Source organism: Rattus norvegicus, chromosome 9 (assembly GCF_021556685.1).
Source record: "Rattus norvegicus strain SHRSP/BbbUtx chromosome 9, alternate assembly SHRSP_T2T, whole genome shotgun sequence".
Taxonomy (NCBI): Eukaryota; Metazoa; Chordata; class Mammalia; order Rodentia; family Muridae; genus Rattus; species Rattus norvegicus.
In genome coordinates, this window is record NC_141542.1 from 83542395 (window position 1) to 83560304 (window position 17910).

General features: G+C 42.8%; 1 protein-coding gene, 1 long non-coding RNA gene and 1 other non-coding gene across 3 annotated transcripts in view; 2 read left to right on the forward strand and 1 right to left on the reverse strand.

The window, feature by feature from the left end:
• Acadl (acyl-CoA dehydrogenase, long chain) overlaps window positions 1-12055 on the reverse strand; it is a 37449-nt gene extending 25394 nt beyond the window's left edge. The window contains 4 exon segments of the mRNA NM_012819.3: window positions 2696-2860; window positions 4207-4344; window positions 7372-7527; window positions 11973-12055. Of these exon segments, the coding sequence (NP_036951.1) occupies window positions 2696-2860; window positions 4207-4344; window positions 7372-7527; window positions 11973-12049 (536 nt within the window). The 5' untranslated portion in view covers window positions 12050-12055.
• LOC120094878 (U7 small nuclear RNA) lies at window positions 6180-6242 on the forward strand. Its single transcript, XR_015630009.1, has one exon. It is a non-coding gene; the product is annotated as a U7 small nuclear RNA (small nuclear RNA).
• Window positions 12056-12254: 199 nt separating the features above from the next.
• LOC134480586 (uncharacterized) overlaps window positions 12255-17910 on the forward strand; it is a 49871-nt gene continuing 44215 nt past the window's right edge. Inside the window, exon 1 of the long non-coding RNA XR_015629614.1 lies at window positions 12255-12342. This is a non-coding gene — a long non-coding RNA (uncharacterized LOC134480586). The remainder of the gene's footprint in view (window positions 12343-17910) is intronic.

Below are 17910 nucleotides of genomic sequence, written 5' to 3' on the forward strand. Positions count from 1 at the left end.
TTCATTTGGAATAACCAAAAACCCAAGATAGCGAAAACTATTCTCAACAATAAAAGAACTTCTGGGGGAATCACTATCCCTGACCTCAAGCTGTATTAAAACTGCATGGTATTGGTACAGTGACAGGCAGGTAGACCAATGAAATAGAATTGAAGACCCAGAAACAAACCCACACACCTATGGTCACTTGATCTTTGACAAAGGAGCTAAAATCATCAGATGGAAAAAAGACAGCATTTTCAAAACAATTTATCTTCTGAATCAGTATTCTTAAAATACACTCTTCCAGTGTTTCTTGATGGATATAAGCATACATATTAATAATGTATTTCTTGGGGGCTGGAGAGATGGCTCAGCGGTTAAGAGCACCCGCCTACCCTTCCAGAGGTCCTGAGTTCAATTCCCAGTAACCACATGGTGGCTCACAACCATCTGTAAAGAGATCCGATGCCTTCTTCTGGTGTGTCTGAAGACAGCTACAGTGTACTTACATATAATAAATGAATAAATCTTTTAAAAAAGAATAATGTATTTCTTATAAAATTAGAACTATGCATGATTTTGATCTTATTATCTAGTCGTTTCTGTAAGATAATTTTTTGTTTGTTTGTTTTGGTTTTGGTTTTGAAACTGGGTCTCTCTATTATGTAGCTCTGGCTGTCCTGGAACTTGCTTTTACACCAGGCTGTCCTTGAACTCAAAGATTCACCTGCCTCTTGTTTAAAGGTATACATCACACCCAGCTCTGTAAGATACTGTTTACTAGAACAAATGAAACTCAAGACGGATGATCAGAATGTGAATGCTTCACTCCTTCTTTAAAAGGGGAACAAGAATACCCTTGGGAAGGAATAGGGAGGCACAGTTCCAGAAGGAACACCCATTCAGAGCCTGCCCCACATGTGGCCCATGCATATACAGCCATCCAATTAGACAAGATGGATGAAGCAAAGAAGTGCAGACCGACAGGAGCCGGATGTAGATCGCTCCTGAGAGACACAGCCAGAATACAGCAAATACAGAGGCGAATGCCAGCAGCAAACCGCTGAACTGAGAATAGGACCCCTGTTGAAGGAATCAGAGAAAGGACTGGAAGAGCTTGAAGGGGCTCGAGACCCCATATGTACAACAATGCCAAGCAACCAGAGCTTCCAGGGACTAAGCCACTACCTAAAGACTATACATGGACTGACCCTGGACTCTGACCTCATAGGTAGCAATGAATATCCTAGTAAGAGCACCAGTGGAAGGGGAAGCCCTGGGTCCTGCTAAGACTGAACCCCCAGTGAACTAGATTGTTGGGGGGAGGCCGGCAATGGGGGGAGGATGGGGAGGGGAGCACCCATAATGAAGGGGAGGGGGGAGGGGGATGTTTGCCCGGAAACCGGGAAAGGGAATAACACTGGAAATGTATACAAGAAATACTCAATAATAAAAAAACAAAACAAAACAAAACAAAAAAACAAAAACAAAACAAAACAAAACAAAAAAAAGATACTGTTTACTTATATAAGGGCTTTTTCTAAATTACATGCTTTATTTAGTGTAGTGTAGTGTATGTGTGCGTGAGCACAGGCAGGAAAACATGCCACAGCATGTGTGTAGGTCAGAGGCCAATATACAGGAATTACGTGGAGTTTTCTTCCACACATGTGTCCTGGGAGTTCAAACTTGGGTTTCCCGGCTCAGTGGCAGGCACCTTTACGCACTGAGTCATCTCAGCAGTCCAAGCATTACTTTTAAAACTTCGTTAATACTCTATATTGAATAGCATAGTATATAATTAATTCACATTGCATCACTGTAGGTGATGCTTGTATTTTTATGCTCTGTGGCCCTTAAGAGATACTTTCTATACTAGGCTAAATAATATCCCCCACCACCCCAGAGATACCAGGTCCTAATCCCTGATACCTATATTATGTGTGTGTGTCTTAATGTGTGTGCATGAAGTGTGTTTTCGAAGGCATGTGTGTGTGTGATCATGTGTATGTGCGTGTGTGAGCACGCGTGCACACATACACACACCATGTGCACACACCACACACAGCAAGCACACCATGCTGAGCCCATTTCCTCCTTCCATCTTCACACACACTACTTCAGGTTGAGTCACCTCACTGGTCCAGCAATGGCAACCTCTCTGTGGAGGCCAAATCCAAGTTAAGAATGTAGCGGTCAACCCATCTCTGATATAAGTATGCGGATACCTTGAACCCAGCATATGTTCCAAATGCTTTGCCGTTATTTGTGTACAGAAACACCTTGTTTTGTCAGTGGAGTTTCACACTGTGAACTACTTACAAAGCTTACCTGTCACCTAGAACCCACAGAGGCTGGGGGATTTGTTCAGGACCCTATCCCAGATACCAAAACCTACATATCAAGTGCATACAACCTACATAATTTTCCTACACACTTTACATTTTAATTTCCAGATTATTGACAAAATCCAGGCCAGTGGAAATGCTATGTAGAATAGTTGCTATATTGTGTTTTCTAGGAAATAATACAAGAAAGATGCATATACTTCCAGTACAGATGCAATTATTTTTCCAAATATTTTCAATTGAAGATTGCACAAATCCACAAATACAGAGCCCACATTTATGGCAAACTGTGCAAAATACCTAGCAAATGTTTGCTATCAGGACACTGCTTCTAAGAATTGAGAACCAGCTAACTGTGGACTTACCTTCCAGCCCCAGGCTCTGTCATGGCTATGGCACCAATACACTTGCCCGCCGTCATCTGGGGGATAAACTGCTCGATCTGTTCTTTTGTGCCGTAATTTGCAATATAGGGCATGACAATATCTGAATGGAGGCTGAAACCAGGGCCTGTGCAATTTGAGTATGCTCTTAGAACAAAAACAGAAGGAAAATGAAACCATGAAATAGCTACTGGGTTGTTTTAAGTTTAATTTTCAATTTTACTAACATAGTGAAGAAGAATTATTGAAGGTCTCACTGTCCTAGGTAGTAATAGCCTATTTTCTCTTAAGCTCACGACCCTCCCCATGCCATTAAAGGTTTTTAATGACCTTTCATTGTGGGCTCAAACACAGTAATGGTGCCTTAGCCAGGTACTCAACTCATGAACTGAGAGCTAAAATACTGATCACCTGCAGTCTTACCCTGACAGAGCAACTGTCTTATTATGGAGAGCACCTTGGTGATAATTTAACGTACCTGCAGTCATTCTGTGAATCTTTTACTCCACTGTTTTCCTGGTCATCATTTTGATTAAGTCCTACTGCTTACAATTTTTTAAAAAATTCTGTTCTTAAATAGATGTAAAACATTCCAAATCATTTATGTTGCAAAACTGAATTCTCCTCTTTCTGTACTACATTGAAATTGCATCACAATTTAGGGGATTAAGATTAACCATGATATTCCCTTTTTCTTAATAAGCCATCATCTTACATTAAATCCCCCCGAATGACACCCATGCAGAAACACATTCATTCATCTTTCATATACACTGAAATCCCAGAAATATCCATTTTTCTTATTGCAGCAAATGTGAATGAATGTGTTGCTTTCCCAACCATCTTGCCCTTATTGGGGAACAGGATTTGTCATCTTCACAAATTTTGTAGGTATGCAAAATGATAATTCCAGCTCAACATAATTTACAGTTTGGAAGAGCTTTTTCATTAAATAAAATCTAAGTGCATTTCCCTTCTGATGAACTGTTGCTAAATAATCTTCTGCATTTTAGCTGAGATATTTATATATTCTTTAACGTAAATTTTGGCGTACTTCAATGGAATATTTTTTCAATCTGCTGTGACCTTTAAAAGGAGAGAGGGATAAACTCACTGGAAATGAAGAATGAAGTTATCTTTTTAACTCTTTTTTTGTTTGTTTTTAAGTCAGCTTCTTGCTATATAGCTCTGGCTGGCCTAGAACTGACTATGTAAACCTAAGCTAGCCTTGAACTCTTGGCAATCCTCCTGCTTCTGACTCCTGCATGCTAGGATTCACCTGGCCTGTCAACAGCATCTATTTCTACAACATAAATGGATTTTAAGAACATGGATCATCTTCCCACATCCCAAACTTAGTACACACATGGTGCCATCCCCATATTCTACACTGAATTTTCAGTCTTCCAAGAACTTTAGCAAGTGTTTTCATTACCACTTCAGAAAGGACAACTCACAAAACAAGACTCCACTCTAAATGTCTCCATACTTACTGCTCTTCCCAAGTAACTGCTGTTGACAACAAGTCCCCACCGATGCCGCCATGTTTCTCTGCAATGTTGATGCCAAGCAGGCCTTGCTTGCCAGCTTTTTCCCAGAGCTCTCTACTCACTTCTCCGGCTTTCTCCCATCTGCAGATAACAAATGTAGTCAGACAAACTTCCCAAAAATTATGTAAATGGCCCCACTAGGAACTAGAGACTTGTACAGGAATATGTCCTTAATTTAAGGTAACTGACGGCACCAGTCACAGGCCTTTCCATGTGTATCTGACTCTTGTGTTATTTCTTCTTTTTTCTTCCTTATCTTTGCCATCTTCTGTCCCTTCCTGCTCTGCAGACTAGACCTATAATTTATATCCACTGTTATCATGGTTAGGTGATGCTCTAGGGTACAAATTTAGTTGTGTCACGTAGTCATGAAAATTTCCTTAATAGGATTTCCAAAGATTTTTCACATAGTTCCTTAAAATGCTATATTTAAACTAGGTATGGTGTCTCACACCCTTGATCCCAGCACTGGGAAGCAGAGGCAGAGAGATCTCTGTAAATTTGAGGCTAGCCTGGTCTACACAGAAAGTCTCAGGCCAGCCAGTCGCATATACACTTTGTCTCAAAAGAATATAAAATCCATAAAAGCTGTTCTTAAATAATATATAAAATACATATATAATGTAATGTAAATTTTGAAACACAACAAAATTATATGTTAATACAAATCAATTTTTTGTTCAATAATAAAAGGATTAATCAAGAGATGCTGGGGACTAAAGAGATGGCTCAGTAGTTAAGAGCACTTGGAATTGAGGACCTGGGCTCAATTCCTAGCATGCACACAATGGTTCATAACCATCCTTAATTACAGTTTCAGAATGCACAGGATACACAGACATCCTTTTAAGCAAAACATTCATATATGTAAAAATAAATAAATCTGTAAGACATTTTAAAAATGACCTTAATGGTAAAAATATGTAGAAGTGGCCAATGACCTACCAAGTTTCATTATGCTGACCTGTTTAATATTTGCATATTTTAATTCATTTTTAACATGGAAAAAGAAAGACTGAAGTGGACCAAAAATTTACTACTTAACCATAGGTTATTGTGCTAGGTCTTGCATGGCCACAGAGGGGTGGTGTGTTTGGTTCTAGCCCCTGGAACAGAGCTAGTGGGATGTCTCCACAAGTGCTGACAGTTGTATTACGCCTAAGGCTTGCTTGCATTACAATGTGCATATTTTTCATGTTCCACAGAATGCTCTCCCTGCCAAGGCTAATGACTCCATAATAATTAGAAATAGCACAAGTCCAGGAAGCAGAATGTGTCTAATTAATGTTCCTCAACAAAATAGTCATTCTGTGACCTTCAGGACTGCCCTTAAGGCTGTCAGAAAGAACTCTGAAAACATGAATTCAAGAATATATAAATAGGAATTCTCAACTATGCAAGGTGTAAGGATGCAATATGAATTGTAAGAGGGCTTCATGGACCTAAAAGAACAGAGGCAACTGCACTAATGAGTCAGTAAAGGGAAAGGAATAGTTAAAAACCAAGGCTCATGGTTCAAGTAATAAAGGAGCACCAGGAAGTAAGGGAGTAGTGATCTCAGGGTAGGATTCCACTCACCTAAGCTTATTGTTTGTGTGTACAAAGGCAGGCAGATCTCTTAAGGTGTGTCTACACAGCAAGTTTCAGGGCAGCCAAGCTTAGGAAGTTAAGAAGTAGGAAAACAAAAAGCTAACTTTCTCACATGAAAAAAGCCTTTAATATCTAGATACTGTGCCTAGGGAACTGCATAGGACTTGCTATGTTAAAAAATGTACCTGCTGTCTTTTTCAAAGAATCAAGGAGCTAAAGTCATAAGATGTTGATTCATGGGATAATCAAAAGGAAACCTGGGGTAAATGATTACATTGATACGCAAATAAAAGATGGGCTTTGGTCAGTAAGATCTAAGCTATCTAGAGTTAACACAGCTCTTTAAGCATCTTTCTAGCAGGTTTTCTGACTTTGGTAGAAAAACCCAGGAGCTAGAGAGCTGTCTAGAGAGTCACCCTGATCAGACCACAGGGCTGTCAGCTCGCACCCATCACTGAGTCATTTTTTCCCTGCTCCCCAAACATCCCTTCTTCAGGACCCTCTCTCAAGCTGAAACTGGTCCTCTGCAATTTTTCTTTCTTTTGTTTTTGCGCGCGCGCGCGTGTGTGTGTGTGTGTGTGTGTGTGTGTGTGTGTGTGTAAGAGAGATTCTTAGGTTCCTTTGAAAAATCCACAAACTTATGAAATCTCAACTGACACATTTTAAAAGGTTGAATGTGGTGGTGAAGGACCCTAGTTCTTACTCAAGTGTAAGAGCTATTAAGAGGCTTAACTTGGTAGAAAGTAGGTAGGTTATGGAGTTCCTGTCAAGGACCCTAAGGGCTTTCAACAGTTTTACACCCACTGCCTCAGGTCAAGATTAGACTTCCACCTTGAGTCAAGGCTAGGTCAAGTTCCATTCTTCACCCACAGTTCTTGGGAGGAGCAGGGACAGGACATTCTTGAAAAACGGCAGAATGTAATGATGGTAACCTGACCCTCTGGCTCCAGATTAGAGTTCGAATGCATGTTATATGCTCGCTAGCCAATAGATTCAAAGGTCAATATGCTTAGCCAATAAGTTTTAACTGTATGTAACCTCGCTGATATAACTTGTACCCCTAAAATATATAAAAACTGTTTGTTATAGCCATTCAGGGTTGCTTTCTAGTCACTCGCCAAGAGGGACTGATTGAAGGTCAACCTTGACACACCAGAAAATAAACCTCTTGCATTTGCATCGAACTCCCTTCTTACGTCTCACTTGGGGGTCTCCAGGTAGTGAAGACTCGCTTCGAGTCTTATAGTGGCACAAGCTTGTAGATACTTGGGCAACTGAGGAGAAAATGCTTGTGCCTAAGACCAGTCTGAGGAACGCAGTGATATAAGATGTCTGAATAAAATAAAATTAATAATAGCAATAGTAAAATACTTGCAAAACTTAGAAATCCTACCTACAATCTCAGGGGTATTACAGAGAAGAACAGTGAATGGGTGAAGGAGGCACTTTTTGTATTGTGTACATGATGTTTCAGTCCTTCTGTCTGTTATGTTAATAGCAGGCAGGGAGGGCACTTACTCTTCGTGGTAGGGAATCACTTCTTCTTGAAAAAACTTCCTTACACTCTCCCGGAAAATGTCATGCTCTGAGGAAAAGATTCTTCTGATTCCAATATCAGTTAATTTTTTAGCAGAAGGAGTTTCTAGACGTGCTTCTGCTCCAGAATGAGAACATCTTAAAGAGACATAAATTAAGAAAATTAAATCAATCATTATTATTCATATCCAAATTAATGCCTGCAAACATCATGGAGCCCTGAGATAGGCTTCCCTGACCCTGTCTCAGAACCCTCCCCAGCCCTTCCACCACACCATTTTGTGATAATTCAACTTTCTCCTTTTGGAAATCTGTAAGGTGGATAATATCTAGATTTAACCGCAGGCGTGAGTTGAGGTGAAATACAGTGTTATTGAAAATCAAATTGTATAATAGAAAAATAATAGTAAATTTTCATGTCATGTACAATTTCTAAAACAATGTGAACTCTCCCAAAGTAGCATATTCAGAATCATAACTGCAAATTTCAGTAGCACAGAACATGAACTGTATAAATATCACTGCTACATTGGAGTGTCAATCAAAATGCCCAAGACTGGATTCGTATAGAATTCTTTAGGACCTTCAGCTGACACTTCCCTTTGCCTGCCTTCCTTCTCCTTCTTCATGCCCTGAGGAAACATAAAATGACCTTTTATCATCCCCTTCAACTTTATTCAGGGCTTTGTTTTGTTTCTACTGCGGTTCCCCTTAGAAGGACAGTCTTGTCCTTCACACTGATGCTAACAATGATTCTCATGCCTGACACTAGGTTCAGGTCCAGGCATTCAGCATGACTTGAATATAAAACCCATCAGCACTGGGTAGGTGGCCAAAGAGCTCTAGAGAGCCTGGACCCCTGCAGTGTTTGTCCCCAGCAGAACCTTGCTGATGCATATGGAAGCCTTTTGTTTCTAACAAAGGAACATCCAGACCTTTCTGTTTGGCCTGGGTGGTAACACCTGGGCGGTACACCTGGGCAGTAACATCCTTGATTCAATTCCCGTGTTTTGTTCCTGAGGACCTAAGCCTGTTTTTCAACTATGCGTCTAGGAATTTTCCACTCAGTGGAGTGGGGAATTTATTCTGTGAAACTCAGTAAAGCTTTGGCATCCTCAGAACACGAATGACCCGAGTATGTGCCTTTTCTTAAACCTCACAGACCTACCCCCAGTTCTTGGTACCATGGAGGTGCAGGTGCCATCACTTAAAGATCTTCCAGTCTGAGTTAGCAATCAGTAACTCTGATTAGCAGGGTAAAAGCCATTTTTCACCTGAGGTCGGCCACCGTGCTGATGAAGGTCTAAGGCTTGATCCGTCACAACATACAGGTGATGGGCAACTTAGTAGCAAACCTGGCCAGGATGATGTCTACCTAGTCACCAATAGAAGAGATGTTCTGGGAGTCTGTATCTATCAAATGGGCCTGAGGACCAATGCATCTGCATACTGTGATAGACACAAACCTCTTCCCGTTTAAGGCCAGGATGAGATCTCTGATATAGGACACAATCGACAAAGATGTCCACTGGCTGCCCTCAACTCCATCACTACTGCAGGCCTAGTAAGTCAGTCCTGGTTTTCACTGCTCAGATGCTGGGCCTCTAAAAACTTAGAACATACTAAAATATGGAGAAAGCTTATTTCTGCTTTGTGTTGAGTTCTAACGTAGGTTTCTCTCTTCCTTGCATGGACCCTGTTTTTATTTTAGTGCTTCTTTTTCTATTTCTTAGTCATACAAAGTCATGATAAAGGTCATGGAGAAGCTAGGGTTGGAAAGATCACATCTCAGTACGACAGAGGCTATTTTGTCATAATATAATATTGTAGGTTTGTCATAACCTACAGCCAGCATCATGCTAGGAAAACTCAAACCATTCCTATTGATTTGGGAACAAGACAGGGTGACTCTACTCCTACTGAATGCACTGCTTAAAAATTTAGCCAGAGCAATAAGACAAGAAAACAAAATATGATGTGAAAAGGAAAAGAAGACTAAGTATCTCTGTTTGCAGATGATATAAACTTAAGAGACTCTAAAAGACTCCACCAAAACCACTCTTAGAACTAATAAATACTTTCACCAAAGTAGCAGGATACAAAATAAGCATAAAATTCAGAAGTTTCCTATATGCCAATAACAAGCATACTGAAAAAGAAAGCATGGAAGCAATCCAAGTCACAGTAGACAGACAGACAGACAGAAACACTTCCCCTGTCTCTCTCTCTCTCCCTCCCCCCCCCCTTCTCTCTCCCCTAGGAATAAACTTAACCAAGGAAATAAAAGACTTCAACAATGTAAATGTTAAGATGCTGAAGAATGAAATAAAGGACCATACCAGAAGATGGAAGGACCTCCTGTGTTCACAGTCCAGAAGAATTAATATTAGGAAAATGGACAGCCTGTCAAAGGCAATGCAGCCCCAACAAAAATGGGCTATTCTTCAAAGATATTTAAAAAAATGTTAAAATGTATGTGGAGGCACAAAACACCAAGGATGGCTAAAGCAATCCAGAACAAAGAATAGTGCTGGAGGTATTACCTCACCTGATTCTAAGTTATACTACAGACAGCCATCACAACAGACACAGCATAGTGATGACAACAGGTCACACACAACAGACACAGCATAGTAATGACAACAGGACACACACACACACACACACACACACGCACACACGCAACAACGGAACAAGGGACACAAATATAAGTGCTTACAACCCCAGGTCCCTGATGTCTGATAAAGACGGCAGAAGTATATACTGAGGAAAAGAGATGAATGGAAGATGAAAATATGGTGCTATATTAGGTCATTTCCTTTTGCTGTGATAAAATACCATAGCTATAGAAGAAAGGATTTGTTTGGCTTACAGTTACAGAGGGATAAGAGTCTGACTGCCATCACACTGGAAGGCATGGCTGAGGCAGGAAGCAGGGAGCTCACAAACACTAGGAAGAGAAAGCAAACTGGAAAGGACAACAGGCCGATCCTAGTGATTACTTCCTACAGCAAGGCCACACCTCCTTAACCTCACCAGAGGCACCAAACTGCTGACTAAACTTTTAAGGTCTGGGAGAACCAGGCACAAGACCTGCAGGTGGTTTCTCAGATTGCGACAAAGTTACTTTATCCCTAATAACTGAAATGACTGCTTCCAATTTATTGCTACGAGGTAAGCATTTTAAAGTGCATGTTTGTCCATACAGATATTCCTAGATTGCTTCTTCCTTCGTGTACAAACAAAGCTGAGGTTAGGATAGCAGGCTTCTGAGATTCACGTGGAATTGTTTATCACTGTAAATAGAGAACTTGTGTGTAAATCTGTCTGGGTCTCAAAATGTTACACTGTATAATATGCTAAGAAAAAAGTGGAGTATTTCTAAGTACAGAGAAAGAAATGCATAAATAAACGCTTTCCTGCTTAGTTAAAAGTGCTAAAGGGAACATTCATAGGACAGAAATCAAAAAAATCCACTGTGTGTGGAGGGGATTACAGGCTTGTGTTACCACTTTAAAGCCTCATTTACATAAAAAACAAAACAAAACAAAAAGTCAGAAAGGAAATGAAATGACCTAGCACACTCAGGCTCTGGCAGTTGGATGTAAGTATAGGTCGTTGGGCTTAGCCTAAGGCCTCTATAAATGCTGACTCAGACTGCGTTTCAGCAGGACAGTTGGCCATTATGCTCATAAATGTTTAAGAAACCCGTGATGATAAAACGATGGCTCCTGACTCATTGATCCCCTTCGGGGTTCTCTAATTTTAAGAGCGTGAGGAAGACCAGATACACCATTCCTCAGAACAGAAAAGCATTCCTATCCTTGGAACTTTCCCAAGTCTCCCGGATGGATAAGCACTACCACAGCACTTTATTGTATTCGCAACAATGTGCTAATTAGCTCATTTAAATGTCCTGCCACCATAATTACCGAAGCTTTACACTTCCAGTCTGCTTTATCCAATGAATGGATTTTAGACAGGTAAAACTTTTGATCTCAGCATAAACACCCTCTAATAGCCTCAAAAGCTCTCGGGAGCTGCCCATTAATCCCTCTACATTTAATTAGTTTAAGGATTTGGTAATAAATCTACATCTAATGTATCAGATGGGGCCCTCGCCTAGACGCCTGAGTCGGGATGACTGTTGTTGCTCTGGTCTTCTAGTCCCCGCCTCCACGCACACTGAGTCCCAAGTTCACTGTCAGGTGGCAGTCCCCAGTCTCTGTTCCAACTCGGCTAAAGGTCGCAGCTACTCGGTGGCTGCGCGCCCAGGGGGTGATCGCCCCCGCTACGGCTGGGCAGCTCTTTCAAAGTCAGTTCCCCGGACAAACTGTAGGACGCGGGGCGGAGGCCGGGTCCGGAGCAAGCATTCGGAGGGAGCCTTGTCTTTGGGGGCGCGACGGACTATAGTGGGGACGCCCCGAGTTCTCCATGCCACAGCGAGAAGCCCCAGGTTCCGGAGAGAGGGCTCGGTCTCTTCTTCCGGCCGCGTCGCTCCGGCTCGGCCGTAGCGCGTCACGCCCCATCCCCAGAGCCCTGCCACTCCGGCTGCCCGTACCCCAGGCTGGACCCCCACTCACCGGGCGGAGGGCGGCGGGAGTGTCGCCGAGCGGGCGCTCAGGACACGAAGGGAGCGGAGGAGCAGGCGCGCAGCCATGGCGGGACGGACGGCGGCGGACGGGACTGGCGGGCTCCCTTGTCCGTGCAGGCGGATGGCCGAGCGGCGGGCGGCGGGCGGCGGGCGGCGGGACGGTGGGGCGGGCCTCCGGGACAGCCAACTGCGGGCCTGCAGGGCGGTGCCGCCAGCTCGGGCGGGGTCTGCGTCGGGCTCTGCCTGCCCCATGCGCCCTCCCCGCTCCGCTACGGGGCCGAGCGAGGGTTCCCCCAACGGAGAGTCGCCTTGGAGCAGCGCAACGCGCCCCAACGTCCCGCACTGAAAGATGCATGAAAGTAATTTTCTAACTTTGGAAGGGTCACTTCCTATAGATAACTGTACTCACTGTAAAGGATTGCGCGGTTTTGTTTTGTTTTGTTTTTGTAATGACAATATTTATTGTCTTTTAAATAGTACAGATAAGACCGTTGCTTTTAAAAACTATGTCACTGTTTTATACCTATTTTACAAGTTTAGCCCCCAATATTCATAGTTACAATTCTTTGTTTTTCCTCCATCCTTATTAACTTGGGTATTTCTTATTTACATTTCAATTGTTATTCCCATCCCCAGTTTCCAGGCCAACATCCCCCTATCCCTTCACCCTCCCCTTCTATATGGGTGTTCCCCTCCCCATCCTCCCCCCATTACCGCAACAATCACGTTCACTGGGGGTTCAGTCTTGGCAGGGCCAAGGGATTCCCCTTCCACTGGTGCTCTTACTAGGCTATTCATTGCTACCTATGGGGTCAGAGTCCAGGGTCAGTCCATGTATAGTCTTTAGGTAGTGGCTTAGTCCCTGGAAGCTCTGGTTGCTTGGCATTGTTGTACATATGGGGTCTCGAGCCCCTTCAAGCTCTTTCAGTCCTTTCTCTGATTCCTTCAACGGGGGTCCCGTTCTCAGTTCAGTGGTTTGCTGCTGGCATTCGCCTCTGTGTTTGCCGAATTCTGGCTGTGTCTCTCAGGACGGTTTTGGTTTTTTGTTGTTGTTTTTTTTCCTTTTCTTGCAAAAGTTTGTAGCTACTCTCTGAAAAAAAGGAAGGAAAGAAGGAAGAAAGGAAGGAATTGATACCGAAATAACAATTGGTTCAATTCTCCAATAGTACTTGAACTCTCATATGGCTGCTTTCTTTGTTGTTGTTGTTTTGTTTTGTTTTGTTTTAGTTCAACGAAATATGTGGTGTTTGAGTTTATGAATTTGACAGTTTATAATGGGGAATGCCTGAAAGGTTTTGAACTCCAAAGAATGTGCACATTAGATTTCTAAGGAGGTAAAGGGGCCTGTCTAAGTCAAGAACAACAGTCACCGAATCTGAAATAACGAAATAGTGAAAGTGAAAGACATTTTTGTGCTAGCAATCCACTACTGACAGCCAACACAGCACCAACAATCTGGAAAACATTAAACTTTTTAAGCTTTTTTTAAAAAAAATATTTTAGATTATATTTCCTTAGGGGGAGAGAGAGAGAGAGAGAGAGAGAGAGAGAGAGTTTGTATGTGTCTGTGTCTCGCACTCATGTGGAGTCCAGAAGTTCCTATCAGATGCTTTCATCAGTTACCCTCCAGGTTTATCACTGAACACCGAGTTTATAGATTTGTCTAGCCTGTCTGGCAGTGATGAACTTGTCCCTCTGCTTCCCCTAGGGCTATGTTACAAACTCACTCAGGAGAATCCAGCCAATAAATGGGAGAAGGGTGTTAAACTCAGGCGTTCATGCTTGTACAGCAGGCACTTTAACCATAAGGACACTCTCCCCAGCCCCCTCAGATTTTTAGGCCTCAAAGTGTACCCCGGCCCCCACCCACACTTCCCTAAGATTGCTGCATCTAATGAAATAGCACTTTAACTCCCAAATGCTAGCTGTTTTCATTTTTATTTTATTTTTTTAAAGATTTATTTATTTATTTATTTATTATATATAAGTACACTGTAGCTGTCTTCATCCACACCAGAAGAGGGCATCAGATCTCATTACAGATGGTTGCGAGCCACCATGTGGTTGCTGGGAATTGAACTCATGACCTCTGGAAGAGCAGTCAGTGCTCCCAACCACTGAGCCATCTCTCCAGCCCCACTGTTTTTATTCTCTACCTTGGCATGCATCCTCCTCTACCTTTCTGAGAGATGCTCATAATGGCCTTTTACAACCAAACACTCACACATCATGCCTCTCTCCCTATTTGGTGAATTAAAGCTAATAGTGTCGAGTTAAGGTGTTTTTGAGATAGAACCATGGAGAGTTGTCTTAGTTAGGTTTTTATTGCTGTGAATAGGCACCATGACCAAAGCAACACTTCCAAAAGAACTATTTAATTGGGGCTGGCTTACAGGATCTGAGGTTCAGTCCATTATCATCAAGGCAGGCATGGTGCTGGAGGAGCTGAGAGTTCTACATTTGCATCCAAAGGCAGTTAGGAGAAGACTGACCTCCAGACAGCTAAGACAAGGGTCTCAAAGCCCAGGCCTACAGTGACACACTTACTTCAACAAGGCCACACCTCCAAATTGTGCCACTCCGTGGGACAAGTGTATTCAGACTGAAAGAATAAAAAATACAGCCAAAAAGTCAGAAGTTTAAAAATGCAACCTCACCCCTAAGAAGCCCTAAATACCTCAAATTCCAGACCCTGCCCTCTACCTGTAAGTAAGTAAAAGGTCACATTTCTTGAGCCTGCTCTCCTAGGAACCAGATAAAAGGACTTAAGGTCCTTAGATACTCGATTCCAGACCTAGTAAAGATAGCAGAAAGCTTCTTCCAGAAACTAGCTGACCATAAAGTTAGATTAAAATCCTAGAGAACAACCTTGAGAGACAGGAAGCTTCTCGTGATTTTCCAATGACGCCATCCCTGCCCCCTTGGGTTGTGGCTTCTTCCTTTAAATACCCTTTCTCCCAGCCTTTCGGGGTCGAACTCCACTGCCCCTGCGTGGGATACGAGTCTTGACCCTAGTGCACTGGTTCCTATCGATAAACCTCATGTGATTACAACAAGGACGGTCTTGTGTGAGTTCTTCGGTGGTCGCGTCATCCCGAGACTTGAGTGAGGGTCTCCCTGCTCTGGGGGTCTTTCAAAACCACCACAAGGATTTATCTGGGATTTTTTGAGCCTTAAAATACTCTTCAAATCTAATGAGGCTGCTTCCCATCTTTCTAGTCTGTTAGCAGGGCCAACTAACATTTCTATTAGAGGCTAAGGATTACTACAAAGTCCTTAGGAAAACCTTCAGATTTCACAAGTATTTATCAACTTATATGAAAGATAAAAGTTTTAAAGTAGCCCCCCTAGACACAAAGTTTAGAGCAGAAAAAAAAAAAAAAAGGTTAGGCCTCAGAATTGTATGTTCCAAGAAGCCTCTCCTAGGGCTATAAAATAGATAATTACATTGGCCAGCTCAACAGCTTTCTCCCAGAAACTAGCTGACCATAAATCTTAGAGAACAATCTTGAGAAGCAGGAAACAACTTCTCCTAGGAACTAGCGGACCATGAAGTTAAACAATCTGAGAAGTAGGAGACAGCTTCTCCTAGGAAACAATCTTGGGGGACAGAGAGTTCTTCCTTGTGATTTTTCACTGTTATTCTACACACTTTCCAATGACGCCATCCCTGCCCCCTTGGGTTATGGTTTCTCCCTTTAAATACCTCTTCTCCCAGCCTCTCGGGGTCGAACTCCACTGCCCCTGCGTGGGATACGAGTCTTGACCCCAGTGCACTGGTTGCTATCGACAAACCTCATGTGATTACAACAAGGACGGTCTTGTGTGAGTTCTTGGGGGGTTGCGTCATCCCGAGACTTGAGTGAGGGTCTCCCCACTCTGGGGGGTCTTTCATTATACAGAGATCTTTTTATTATAATACCATTTGTATAAATATATGAAAAAATCAGTGATTATTTTTCTTGCATTTGTGTTGTGGTTTGCCCTGGAGTAATCTCTATTTTGATGCTAATTCCACTGCCCCAAGGACAGCTGCCTAGTCACATACTCAGGAATCCGGTGACTTCACCAAAACCTCCCCATTGAATTTGTAAAATACAGGTGAGGGGCAGGTACAGGATAGAAGGAGGCCTGTCATTGGAGGAGAAGGAAGAATGGGTGGGAGAGAAGTTTGAAGGAAGAGGAGGAGACTGGAACGAAAAGGAAGGGAGGAGGGAGGGAGGGGGAGAGAAAGAGGGAGAGAGAGAGAGAGAGAGAGAGAGAGAGAGAGAGAGAGAGAAAAGCCGTGGCTGGATGGCGGAGGCTGACATTAAGATTCCACATTGTACATTTACAGGTTGTTATTAATGTTCCTAAGGGATGGATGGTACTGGGCTTTGTATGTTTAAGTGGGCAACTATATCTTACCAATTGGTCAAAGAGTATTGTGTTGTGTGTTCTTTTATGTGACGGTTTGAGTGTAGGAAAGTGTGCAGCGGCAGGAGACACTGGGCCGCTGAGGAGTTGGAATGTGTTTCTGCCAAGATATCTAGCAGATATCTTGGGGCACCGCGGTGCTGGACCAAGCGAGGTAAAAGATGCCAATACGTTTTTTTATTTTTATATTTTTACAACAACACATTTCCACAACATTTGAATGACAGGTGGGCCCTTTTCCATGTGATAATACTAACTGATTTAGAAACATAACCCACTACCTTAAGGCAAGCTACCCATATCACTGTCAGCTTCTAACTTTGCTATTTTTGCAGTTTTATCTTAGATAAACTCTTATTACTTTTTATTTTTCAAAATTAAATAAGCCCAACATCAATTATTTGCATCTAAATTACACACACGGACAAAAGCTAATAATATATAAACTATCTCTCACTTACCTTTTCCTCGGATGCTCAAATATTAACATTTTGACCAATTTGCCACATTATATAGTGGTTTCTCTGAAGCATTTGAAAAATAATTGCATATATCATGCCCCCTTCTCCCTCTGAAAGACCCTCAGAGAGAATCTTCCTTCGGGAAGGAGATCCCCAAGCCCAATGACCAGGCCGAGACCACTGGATGCAATCAGCAAGAGGGTTTATTGTCCAGATACACAGGTACCTGCGGGCGTCTCAGTCAGCTTGGAAGGACTGGCGCGCCCAGCAAGACCGGGGACGGGTTTTTATAGGGTTCTGGGGAGCAGAAGCAGGCATACAGAAGCAGATTCATGGTTACAGGGACTTGATTGGTGGATTCAAATGAGGCGCGGATGCATGGTTATGCAGCAAAAGAGTACGTGCAGGCTGGGGCGTCCAGAATGTCAGGGGCAAGGGGCTTATCCCTTCCTGCCAGATGGCCTATGAGTCAGATACCTCAGGCTGGTTCTGCATTCCTTCTTATCTTTGTGGTCTGTCAGTTTTAAAGGCGGGGCTGGCCCCACAGGGCCTGGGTGTGCCTGGACCTGCCCAGGCCTGTTTCAGCTCTGAGTCTGTGAATTTTGAAACTTACTCTTTTAACTTCATATTTTTAAACCTTAAATCTGTATAATTTTCCTTTCACCTTCTGTTATTTTCCAAGAGTAAGGAATTACCTGCATGGAGCCATATTGGATTTGGGCCTAGCCGCTTTTTGACTGCATGGCTCAAAGTGACTAGGTGACTCTGGGCTGTTTGGCCACAGAGACTCACCCTAAGATGACTGCCATAAGTCTTAAGATTGTTGAATGAAAGCCTCTCCCATGAATTTACGGCACAGGAAGATAACATTCAAGGGATGCCTCAGCTCGAGCAGATACCAGTTATCTCCTCAGTCTACACCGGGTGTCTCCACCACCTGACCTCATCGCCTGACCTCTTTGCCTCCAGCTATCACTGCCTATACCCTCCTCTCCCCCTTCTTCATGTTTCACAAAGGTCACTCCCCCTACCTGAAAGCCTTAAAAGCTG